Source organism: Tursiops truncatus, chromosome 5 (assembly GCF_011762595.2).
Source record: "Tursiops truncatus isolate mTurTru1 chromosome 5, mTurTru1.mat.Y, whole genome shotgun sequence".
NCBI lineage: Eukaryota > Metazoa > Chordata > Mammalia > Artiodactyla > Delphinidae > Tursiops > Tursiops truncatus.
In genome coordinates, this window is record NC_047038.1 from 91805365 (window position 1) to 91818362 (window position 12998).

The window sequence follows — 12998 nt, forward strand, 5'->3', positions numbered from 1 at the left end:
TTTTTTTTTGGTCTTTGAGCCCTACAGATAAAGTTACTACTGAAAAGCAAATAACACTTGACATGTGTGGTACATTAAATACCATCTAGACTTCTTTGCATATTATATCTGCTTCTCTATTATATTAACTTTTCATTAACTGTAGGTACAAACACCCAAATTAAATTGATATCAAAATGTCAGTTTCCAACATAATTCACATTATCAAGTACTTTTAAACAGAAAAAGTTTTAGCAAAATATCTCTTTGAAATAATTCTAAATTGTTCCAATAACTTGATAACTGAAGCTTCTGGGTAAAAGATATAGTTATCTTGCACTATTTAAATTGTTAATAGAAAGTATTAATGTTAAATTTTATATAACATTATTACAAAATTCCATTGCTAACCTGAAATCAGAACAACATTCCGCCTTGAGTGTCTATTACTTGCCAGATATTAAGTATTTCTTTTCATTTAAAGAATGGATAACAAACTGTCTTGGAGTAGATAACAAAATACAGAAGAAAGCCTGCCTCCTGTTTGTATTGAATCAAATAAGGAGAAATTTGACTGGAGAGTCCTATTTCAAGATGAGAGACCGGTCATATATTTTACTTGGCATTTTCTTCCAAAGAACAAAATAAAGCCCTTGTGCTACCACCTTGACACTTACTTAAATGTTTACCAAATCCTCCTTGCAAACTTGGCTGCACAGCAGAATTGCCCAGAGTTTTTTAAAAAATGTCAATGTCTGTGCCTCACCCCCAGGGATTCTGCTTTAACTGGAACAAGGTGTGGCTAATCTATCAACTATTTTTCTACTCCTTGCTAATTAGCCATCTGTATGGTATTTTTAACTGTCTCCGTTTTATCAGCTGTAAGACTGTTTTGATTGGTCAGGTCTTTGTGGCGAACCGAATTCCGCAGAGCAGGGCTTACTGTGCAGAAAGGTTGCGGTGCCTCTGTTTGCCTTGATCCATTTTCCTCTCACTTTCTTACTCTTTCTCTCAGAGGAGGCAAGTGGCTGCCTCGGCAGCTGCGGTGGCTGACCATCACTGAAAGGACCAAAGAAAGCACTGAGCTGCCTCCTGGATATTTTCTCCAGGGAAGGTTAATTTACCATGCTTTCTTCCATTTTTCTCTACATCCTGGAAAAAACTTTTTTTGTTTTCTTTTACAAGAAACAAACTGAACTTATTGCTGAAAAACAGAGGCAAGAAGTTTTAGCACAGCTCCTCAGTTTGGGACAAGTTAGAAACTCCTGAAGCGAGCAGAAGCATAGTAAGTGCTTTCTTTCTTTTAAAGCCACTTCTGGGGAGAGGGGGGGGGGCTATTGTAATGGTAAATTTCACTCGGAGAGGAAGAAAGGGTTGATAATCAATCAGAATTGAGGGATTCAGTTGAGTTTTTGCAATTTTCTTACTACATTGTAAGATGACTTGAAGTTTCTCTGTAAAATCTGCTGGAAGAGTTTTGGTGTGGGTGTGTGTGAAATAAAGGCAGTCTTGAGAGTGACATTGAAAGAAGTTTCTTTTTGAACAGAGTAGAGAGATATACACCACTCGGGGGCTTCAGTGAGAACCGGGAATTCCAGGAGGAGAGTTTACATTCAGAAATGTTGAAGTGAAAAATCCTCCTGGCTCAGCATCTTGGAGTGAAGCTCGGAAGAACCCTTTACATCTGAAAGAATTTGTTCCTGAAAACCTCTTTTTCGGCCAGCGTGGATCATGAAGGATGGGATAATGTGCTATACAAGCACCGCTTTCTTGAATCTGCTGCAGGCATTTAAAATTTAACTTGAGGGATCATGTGTTTGGCATGATGAGGACCACAGAGAACTTCGATGAGACCAGTGCCACACTAAACCCTAACAGGACCCCCAGGGGAAGGTACGTTTATCTGGAAGTGTTCCTGCAGGGAGGAGCTCCCTGGGGTTTTACTTTGAAAGGTGGCCTGGAGCATGGAGAACCATTAATCATCTCTAAGGTATGTTTCTTTTTCCAATATTGTCTTTATTGAAATTGCTTTTTCTACTTTTGTCAGATCTGTCAAGAACACAGAATAATGCCGAGGATTGCCCAGATATTGCTTAATTTGCTGTTTCATACCTTTCTGATTATATCGGGAAATGTTTTACATAGCTTGGTGTTTGAAAGAAAAATGTGTCTCGCGCATTTATTCTGTGAAATCCTAGGGAAAAATGTGCTTGTTTAATGGATAATCTCTTTTTGTGAATGAAATAGTATAAAACCAGCTACCACATGATCTTTTCAGTTATGAATCAGATTAAAGATTAACAGCATAGTTAATGTAGTGGCATGGTGTATATTTGTGTATGAGTGCCTTTATGGCTAGAAAACTATCTGTTCTTTCTCCTTTCAACTGGAAGTATCTAGCGTTCCGAAATATTTTACAATCTGTTTGCAACTCTGGATAATTGATTGCATAAATATTATTTATTGCTTTTTGCACACTCAGGAGAATTAAATCAGCTTTCAATATAATCCAAGGGCAAAACAGCATTTCTGCCTCTTCTGTTTATCTATGTATTTAAGCCAATTTTTAAACCTTCATCATCCTGCAACATGCCTCAATTCTTCATATATCTTTGGTGTGGATAGGTATACCCATTGAATGACTCCTTTTTGTGCATTAGGTTTAGTGTTTCTGCTTTTCTCTAAAACTTCAGCGGTTAAGAAAGATTACAGAGATTTTTTATTTTTTAAATAATTTTTTAAAAATTCATTAATTTATTATTTATTTATTTATTTTGGCCGTGCCAGGTGTTAGTTGAGGCATGCGGGATCTAGCTCCGCGACCAGGGATTGAACCCGGGCGCCCTGCCTTGGGAGCGCAGGGTCTTACCCACTGGACCACCAGGGAAGTCCCCAGAGATTTCTTTTAAAATTTCAGAATATTAACAGTCTAAAACAACAGAATATAAGTGCTTTTCACACCTTAGCATTACTCAAGAAACATCTGCAGTTGAGGGGAAATTTAGTTTCAGTTGGAGAGTGGGAAAGAGGTAAATATGCATTTTGCCTGCGCTCTATTACCTACTTAAGGTTATTTTTCATATCCCACCGAAATGTGTGTTTTGAGAGAGACAAACGATGCTTACTGTGGGTGAGCCAGTGGGAACTGTTTTCCAGCCGTCAGCCAAGGACGTGCAGAATAGCACTGTAAGCCGTGTGACTTTTCCTTGTCTTTCCTAAGAAAACAAAAGGTACGTATACATATATGTGTATCAGTTAGGAAGACTTCCAGCTATAAGTAACTGGAAACCCGACTGATAGTAACCTAAGTAAACTGGGGTTAGTTTTTCTCATATTACAAGAAGTCTGGAGTCCAGGCAAGGAGCAGCAGTTCAATAATGTCATCAAGAACTTCAGTTAGCTCTCCACTCTGCCTTCTTTACGATGTAGACTTTTGTCTTCATGGTTGCAAGATGGATGCCATATCTCCGGCATTGCATCTTCATTCTGGGCAGGGTTTTGGCTTTTGGTTTTGGCTTTTGGTTTGGAACCCTCCCTATCAAACTTGTGCTTACATCTTGTTGACCAGAACGGTGCCACATACCTATCCTTAGACCAATTATTGGCCAAGGGGAATGAGACTACCATGACTAGTTTAGACCAGTCAGGACTTCTTTCCTGGGTTCTGCGATAGAAACAGCCTTCCTGATGTCAAGGAATCTCTGCCCACTATTTGAACAAATTGAGGTTCTGTTTTCAGGAAGAAGGAGGGAGTGGGTGCCGGGTAGACAGTTGAGAATGTCTGCCACAGACATAAATATTATATCTGCATTTTAAAACTCTGGTTTACATTCAATTTGCCTGGTCTTTAATGTTAAGATATTATGTATCTGCTCACTAGAATACAGTTTCCTGTCAAACAGGCCTAATCCTACCACTAATGAGCCACTCTGCAAGGCTCCATTTTATCTGCAGAATGGGGGTAAACGATTATCTCCCTTATTGGAATGTGTGGGGATTAAATGAGACCGTGTATTTAGAACAGCTAACATAGGGGCTGGTACACAGAAAGAGCTCAAAAAAAAAAAAAAATCTTAGCAAAGATTATGACTATTGCTTTTCATTAGTCTAAGAGACATTGTATTAGGATACAGATTTGTCTGATCTACAAAGTTCCAAAATAGCATTAGCTTAAGCAATATAGGAATTTCTATCTCTCTCACATGACAATCTGAACATAAGTCAAACTGAAAGATGGCTGCAAGGGGTCAGGGACCCACGTGCCTTCTACTTTCTTACTTTCATCCTGATGCCCCGTCTGCATGGTCCAAGGTGACTTGCCCCAACATCTGCTTTCCAGTCTGTAAGAAGTGGAAGAAAGAAAAGAGAAGACAATCTCCTTCCTTTCAAGGGTATAATCTGGCGTAATCTGCTCTGTCCAATATGGTAGCCACACGTGGCTATTTCCATTTCAATTAAAAGTAACTAAAATGGGACTTACCTGGTGGCGCAGTGGTTAAGAATCCGCCTGCCGATGCAGGGGACACGGGTTCTATCCCTGGTCCTGGAAGATCCCACCTGCTGCAGAGCAACTAAGCCCGTGCGCCACAACTACTGAGCCCGTGTGCCATAATTACTGAAGCCCTCGCGCCTAGACCCCACTCTCCGCAACAAGAGAAGCCACTGCAATAAGAAGCCCGTGCACTGCAACGAAGAGTAGGCCCTGCTCGCCGCAACTAGAGAAAGCCCACACACAGCAACAAAGACCCAACGCAGCCAAAAATAAATAAATTTATATTTTAAAAAAGTAACTAAAATGAAATACAATTTTAAATTCTGTTTCTCATATCCACTAGCCAGATGTCAAGTGCCACATTGCTTCAGAGCTCTTGAATCTCTCTCCCCATCCTGTCTGTCTGGCAAACTCATATTCATCCAAGCTCCATTGCTTCCTCTCTCTGAAGTTTTCCTGACTTCATCTAGCTGGGTTAGGTGATCTCTCTTCTACACTCCAGTACCATGCATTTATTACACCAAATCATAAGTTTAAAATTTATGTTGACTGTCTTCTCAGCGGTCTGAAAGCCTCTTGAAAGGCTGCGACCATTTTCTTTTCATCTCTACCACATCTAACTCGGCCCGGGTACACAAATATTTGTTGAGTAAATGAAAAGGCATGGGCTATGTCTTATTCATCTTGCATTTCCAAGATCTAGCAGAGAGCCTGGCACAGGGTAGGTGCTCGATAACTACTATTGAATTAATAGGCAAAGGCAAAACAGAGCAGGGAGGCAGTCTAAGCAAGGATGTAGAGTCCCATGAGATGAGGATGCCAGGCAGATCTCCAGACATGGAAAATGTATGTTTCCCATTGCTACCATAAAAATTACCACAAACTTAGTGGCTTAAACAACACAAACTTATTACCTTTCAGTTCTGTAGGTCAGAAGTCTAACACAGGTCTCACTGGGCTAAAATTAAGATGTCAACAAGGCTGTGTTCCTTTTTGGAGGCTATAGGGGAGGCTCTGTTTCCCTGCCCTTTCCAACTTCTAGAAGCGACCCGCATTCCTTGGCTCATGGTCCCGTTCCTCCATCTTCAAAGCCAGCAATGGCAGGTTGAGTCCTCACATTGCATCACTCTGATCTCTAACTTCTGCCTCCCTCTTCCAATTTGAAGTACCCTTGGGATTACATTGGGCCCACCAGGATAATATCCCTATTTTAAGATCAGTTGAGTAATGACCTTAATTCTGTCTGTAGCCTTAATTCCCCTTTGCCATGTCATCTAACATATTCACAGGTTCCAGGGATTAGAATGTGGATGTCTTTGGGAGGAGAGGGCTTTATTTTGCCAACCAACAGGGAGTTTGAACATTGATGAAAGTACGCGTAATTAAGATAATACCAAGGATGAGACAAAAGTTAAGTTTAGAGGCTGATTGTGTGTATCCAAGACCTTTGTTCTAGGACTATGAAGAAAGTGCCCATTAGCTCATATGCTGCTCACCAAATGTTCACTATTCCCCTAATGTAGGGTGACCCCCATTGTAAGTGAAGGGAAGGATAGTACACATTAAGTCTTTGATATGAAAGGCAGGTACATTTATACAAAGCAGTTATAAGCTGCCAGGTGTGACAGTATAATGAATGAAGTATCATTTTTCTTTAGGTACAAATGAGGTGGGAGAATGAATGGGGAAAAAGGAGCTACAAAAATGTGGCAGTAAAAGAAATCACTTCCAAATCCCTTTCTTTGGGTTTTAATGTCCTTGAAAAGGAAAGGTGGAGTTGAGGAAAGAGCCTCTGTAATCTGTAAACTTCAAAAAGAAAGGGTAACTTTTTTAAAAAAATAGGGATTGTATGTAGAAGCTCAAGTATTTCAATAGTTCAGGAAGCTGGCGGCATGATTTTATTATGACTCACTCCGTATTGTGGCTGAGAAAAGTGGTTCCACCTGCTGTGGGGATGCACCTGCCCCTAGGATTCATAATCAAATAACAACTAGAACAACAACAAACAACAACCAGTAACGACCACCAGTAAATACTGGCACTTACTAAGTGCTTACTGGGTGCTGATCTCTATTCGAAGAGATCCATGTGTGTTAACCCATTTAATTTCCACAACTCCATGAGGAAGGTAATATTATGATGCCAGTTTTATACATGAGAAACCAAGACACAGAATTTGAGTAGCTTTCTGAAGCTCTCATGGCTGGTAGAAAGTGCTAGAGGTGGAATTTGAATGCAGGCATCCTGGTTCTCCAGAGTCCACGCACTTGACATACTCTGCCGTTCAGTCACTGTTGCCTACCAAATATTTGTCTCAGTCTAGTTTCTAGAGCTATGATCTGGGTAAAATATGGGATTAATCTTTTGTTATATATGTTTTAAAATTTATTAGAGAAAACAATTTTTAAAAATCTTAGTCCTTGGGATTTCCTTGGTGGTCCAATGGTTAAGACTCCACGCTCCCAATGCAGGGAACCTGGGTTTGATCCCTGGCTGGGGAACTAAAATCCTGCATGCTGCACAGTGTGGCCAAAAAAAAAAAAAATCTTAGTCCTATACATGGAAGCAACCTAAGTGTCCATCAACAGGTGAATGGATAAAGAAGATGTGGCACCATCAACAGGTGAATGGATAAAGAAGATGTGGCACATATATACAATGGAATATTACTCAGCCATAAAAAGAAATGAAATTGAGTTATTTGTAGTGAGGTGGGTAGACCTAGAGTCTGTCATACAGAGTGAAGTAAGTCAGAAAGAGAAAAACAAACACCGTGTGCTAACACATATATATGGAATCTAAAAAAGAAAAACTGGTTCTGCCAAACCTAGGGGCAGGACGGGAATAAAGACACAGATGCAGAGAATGGATTTGAGGACACGGGGAGGGGGAAGGGCAAGGTGGGATGAAGTGAGAGAGTGGCATGGACATATATACACTAGCAAATGTAAAATAGATAGCTAGTGGGAAGCAACCGCATAGCACAGGGAGATCAGCTCAGTGCTGTGTGACCACCTAGAGGGGTGGGATAGGGAGGGTTGGAGGGAGATGCAAGAGTGAAGGGATATGGGGATATATGTAGACATATAGCTGATTCACTTTGTTATACAGCAGAAACTAACACAACATTGTAAAGCCATTATACTCCAATAAAGAGGTTAAAAAAAAAATCTTAGTCCTGTAAAGGTCCCCTAAAATAGGTACAGGAACTCCTGTAAGTAGTTCAAGACCCATAAAAGGAGGGACCACTTACCATTTCTTAGTAAGTATTGTTGTGGCGTCTCCACCTGGAGAGGCACCTTTTTTGTGCACTTCAAAGGATTTAAACCTCCACATGTACTTCATGTGCTTACATGGTCTTCCCTAGGAAGAAGACTAAAATGTATAGTCTAGCCACAAAGGAGTATGAGTGTACCAGTTCAGCCCTTGGGAAGAAGAGGAGGAAAAGTGAGGCTTATTTTAGTTATATGGGGGAAATCCTAAAGCAAACCCACCCAGACTTCAGTGGGTGCTCCTGGATCTTGGATGCTCTGGGCTCTCTGGAGGATTGGCGACTGGAACAGATTAGCCTGGAGGCAACTAGACCATCCTTTGACAACCACAGAAAAGCTGTCGCTGGCAGACAACTCCTTGAAGCAGTCAAGCAGAGATCCTCTCTGAAGAGCTTTTGGATAAATGAAGTGTTTCTGAATGGCCCTGTTGTTGGAAATGATTGCACTTGCCCCCCAAAATTGTATGTGTCAGAGGGCTGGGTTGGAGACAATGTATCTAAGAAGTACTGGCTACAACAGGAGTCTTAGTGCTCCACACCTGGTCTCCCGGTCCTGTGTTTTTAGCCTCTGATGTCCTTTGTAGAAAAAAATAAAGGCTTTTTCTCGTGTGTGTTAAAAAAAAAAAATCCTGGGCTTCAGAACTGAAGGTCAGCCATTGTCTCTTTGTCATCAATGCTCCTGATTCCTACCTGCCTGGGAGGTATCTTTGCTCTTTGGACTGTCTTCTGTGTCATCTCACTAGTAAATCCTGTTGGTTCCATCTTCCACGCCATTACCCCTCCTTCTCTGAATCTGCTTCTACCACCTACAACACCATCATCCTCTTCCTGTCGATCTAAATCTCAGCCTTCCCCTACCAAGGCTTGGCTCACCACCCCTATCCCAACCCCATCTTTCCATTCTTTATCTGTAAGGGGGTGTGTTAGCTAGATGACATCAGAGGCTAACCTCAAACTTATGCCCCCTGTCTTCCTGGTGGCTGACACTACTCAGGTTTTAAAGTGGATTCTCTCATTGGGTTTTTCTAGCCTCAGTGATATGAGATAATCCCTGAATCCTCTTCAAAATTCCTCCTCTGGAGAGAATCATCCAGAACAGCCCAATCAACCTGCCCTTTCAAGATGAAATGAATTGCTTTGCTACGTTGTGAGAAGCCTTGGAGATAGAAACAGCCCGTAGGTTAGGAAATGACTCCTTTGGAGCATACTTAAGTCGTCTGGATGACCATGTTGAGATTTCCTCACTTCTGGATTTTCTATATCCATCTGTCCACACTGAGCACATTACAACCTTCTAGCTTCCTTAGCGATCCTCAGTTTCAACACGCCAACGTCAGCCATACAATCTCTCTTGACCCATTTCTTCTGCACTAAAACAAGGATCCTTTTATGAGTTTATGGTAGCCGGTTTCTGAGTTCAATGTGAAATTGACTTTTAGGCCGTTTCCCAAGACCTTGGGCTGTTTGGTTTAGCTCATCCCAAAGTCATCTTTTTCATCTCCTTCCAAGAACCCAGCTAGATCAGCTTGTTATTGACCTTTTAAAATAGCCAGTCCTTTCTGAGGTTCTCTCCCTACCTTTCTTGCTCTTTCCTTTAACATCACTTGCCCTTCATACTGGGGTAGCCTCATCTGTCTGCTGTCCTTAAACTAATAAGTTTGGTCCCTCATTTTTCCATCCCCTTCCGTCCTGCATTTGCATCAAGTCTTCCTTCTTCTCATGTTCCCAGCACCTTTATTCGTGCCATCTTCTAGTACAGGTAGTTGTTTGCATTTGGCCAATAAATGATAATCACTTTAAAGCCAAATGAGTTTTACTCAGGCTGTATATCCCGTTTCTCCTAGTGAAATACTTCCTATTTCACACACAACAAATGCTCAATAAATGTTGAATGACCTATCGGAGGTTAGAGCTATAAAGAATCTCAGCAATCATCTAATCCAACTTCCTCATTATACAGAGAGAAAACTGAGATACAATAAAGTTCAGTTATTTGCCAAGATGGTTTCTGCCATAGCAAACTGTGTGTGTGTGTGTGTGTGTGTGTGTCTGTGTGTCTGTGTGCATGCAAAGCTCAGCTAGTGAGAGAATAATTAATTGCTTTCTGCTTGTGCCATTCATACTTTTCCTAGCTCCCTGTTAGGCTGCTAACTTCTGGAAGCTGAGGGCCTTTCTTTCCTCCCTCCCTCCTTTTCTTCCTTCTTTACTTTCTCTTATCCACAATGCTTAAACTATGCATAACAATGATAAAAATGATGTATTAATGAAGAGGGAGACAAATGAAATATTAAAGGGGATCTTCTTTAAAGTCTTTGTTGGAAAGATGATGAGGGTAGTATATACTAGAAAACCCTGCTTAAAAAATTAAAGTAAGTAGGTTGAGTTTGATTTTCAATTTAATGATGTCTTGCACGTATATAATATTTGGTAAATGTCTGTTGAATTGATTGGGGAAGAAAAGAAAATTTGTGTTTTTGATTTAACTTTTTGAAACTATGTAAACTTTGCTTAAAGGTTATGTGTTTTTAGATAAAAACTAAGTTTGTGATCCTATCAATGTTGTTGGAACTAACTTTTATTCAAGCAGCATGCTGAGGTGATGTACCAGATGGCTCTTAGCATTTGTAAGAACTCTGCTTTCTTTTAAAGGTAATAGATTCCCGAGGCACTGCCTCTTATGTAGGGAACACAATTGAAGAAATATTTGTCTGTCTCATTTTAGTGAACCCACAATGTGATTGGAGACACATAATGCGAGACTTTCTATCAATCTTTGAAAAAAACAAAACCCTAAAGGACGTTCTGGATCTTAAGTAACCCACAGACAGAATCGTCCACGTCTCTCCCTTTGATGTACTTCCAAACAGCAAACATCTTGATCCAAAGAGCTGCAGAGTCACTGTTTTCCCACTCGGTCCATCTCAGGAGTCCATCCATCTTTTATGCTCTGACAACCTGGGCCCTTCTCAACGAAATGAAACGAAACAAGGCAAAGACTCTCTGCTAAATCTAAGCACTGTTTCTTCCCCTCTTCTAATGACTATCCCCACAAAAGAGAACTTGTGTGGCTCGGTCTGTAGAATGGAAGTGACAGTTCTTTCCTGCCTTCAGAGGAGGCTTTTCTAAATCAACTGCATTTTTTCATTCCTCAGCTATTCATGCATCTATTCATTATAGCCTTCTCCATCTTGAACTGCATTTTACCTTAGAGATTTATAAGATCTAACTAAAGCCTTTATATTTAATGCCCTTTGGTATGTCTGTATTGATATAGGGTTGTAATTTCTTTTTTTAAAAAATATATGTCTTATTTCCTTTTTTTTTTAGTAATGCTTTTTTTTTTTTTAAATATTTATTTATTTATTTATTTGGTTGTACCAGGTCTTAGTTGCGGCAGGCAGGCTCTTTAGTTGTGGATCGCCAGCTCCTTAGTTGCGGCACATGGGCTCCTTATTTGTGGCATGTGAACTCTTGGTTGCGGCATGCACGTGGAATCTAGTTCCCTGACCAAACCTGGATCAAACCCAGGCCCCCTGCATTAGGAGTGTGGAGTCTTTTTTTTTTTTTTTTAGCATCTTTATTGGAGTATAATTGCTTTACAATGGTGTGTTAGTTTCTGCTTCATAACAAAGTGAATCGGTTATACATATACATATGTTCCCACATCTCTTCCCTCTCGCGTATTCCTCCCTCCCAACCTCCCTCTCCCACCCCTCCAGGCAGTCACAAAGCACCAAGCTGATCTCCCTGTGCTATGCGGCTGCTTCCCACTAGCTATCTATTTTATGTTTGGTAGTGTATATATGTCCATGCCACTCTCTCACTTTGTCACAGCTGGAGTGTGTAGTCTTATCCACTGCACCACCAGGGAAGTCCCTGGGGTTGTAATTTCTATGTTATCTTTTTTCTTTTCATTTTAGGCAAAGCTGTCTAGTGTAGCAAAATACACATCCCAGACACTCTAAGGCTTGGAGTGAAAATAAACAAATTTCATCTCTACCATAGTCTTAACTGGCTGTGTGACTGTGGGCAAGTAACTTAGCTTTCCTGAATCTGTGTCCTCATCTATAAAAATGGAACATTCTCACCCAATGGAGTTGTTATAAGTATCCAAGGGATTAAACTATATAATAATGCTTTGAAATGACAAAACACATCCGAAGTTTAGTTATGACATGATGTTATGGACTGGTGGGAGAGTAGTAGGTACCAAACAGACATTAGCAACTCACATAACAAAGATGATACTTGGCTAATTTTCCGTATCATGGCCAATAGTTGCTACCTGAACAGATAATTCCCTGCCCTTATGGAGCTCATAGTTCAGTAGAAATAGACTGGTGGAAAATATGTTTGTATATGGTAATTTCAGGGTTATTACGAAAAAAAAATGATGAGTTCCAGAATGGTAGTATCGGTTAGGTAGAGGTATGGGGAGCAGGGTTTACGTTAAGTAGGATGATTAGAGAAGAGTTTTCCGATAAGATGACTTCTGAGCTAAGACCTGATGGATAAGAAATAAGAAATCAGATATAAAAGAGGTTTATAAGTTAGGCTGATGTAGGAAGGTCTTGGAATGTTTCAGAAATATGAAGAAAGATGTTTTTGCAGTATATTAGGTATCTGTTTGGACTGCTATAACAGAATACCATAGACTGAGTGACTTATAAACAGAAATTTATTTCTCAGTTCTGGAGGCTGGGAAGTCCAAGATCAAGGCACTGGCAGATTCAATATCTCGTGAGGGCCCACTTCCTGGTCCATAGATGTCATCTTCTCCCTGTGTCCTCGTATGGTAGAAGGGGCAAGGGAGCTCTGTGAGGTCTCGTTTATAAGGGCACAGATCCCATTAACGAGGGCTCCACCCTCATGACCTAATCACCACCCAAAGACCCCACCTCCAAATACCATCACGCTGGGGGTATAGGTTTCAACATATGAATTTTGGGAAGGACACATTTTCAGCATATAGCAGTAGGCAGGAGAGAGAGCAGTATGACATCGAATGCAAAGGGGGGCAGGGGTCAGATCAGACAGGACCTTGTAGGTTGTAGAAAGGACCTTGGACTGAACTTAAATGCAGGGTGTGAGGAAGGGTACATCACACCACAATTCTTTCTCTACTTATGGTGGGATGGGCCAATTGAATTAAACTCTGGGTGATTTTTTTGTGCTGACTTTTTTTTTTTTTTGGCTCCGTCGGGTCTTAGTTGCGGAATGTGGGATCTTCTGTTGCAGTGCATTGGCTTCTCTCTA

At 40.7% G+C, this 12998-nt stretch overlaps 1 protein-coding gene and 1 pseudogene across 2 annotated transcripts in view; both read left to right on the forward strand.

The window, feature by feature from the left end:
- Nucleotides 1-1141: 1141 nt before the first annotated feature.
- The window catches only part of SHROOM3 (shroom family member 3), a 322222-nt gene continuing 310365 nt past the window's right edge, over nt 1142-12998 (forward strand). For both annotated transcript variants that reach the window (XM_073805368.1, XM_073805369.1), the window contains exons 1-2: nt 1142-1264; nt 1526-1969. In XM_073805368.1, coding sequence (XP_073661469.1) covers nt 1802-1969 — 168 coding nt within the window. In that variant the 5' untranslated portion in view covers nt 1142-1264; nt 1526-1801. The remainder of the gene's footprint in view (nt 1265-1525; nt 1970-12998) is intronic.
- On the forward strand, nt 7806-8271 carry LOC141278726 (histone H2A.N-like; annotated as a pseudogene).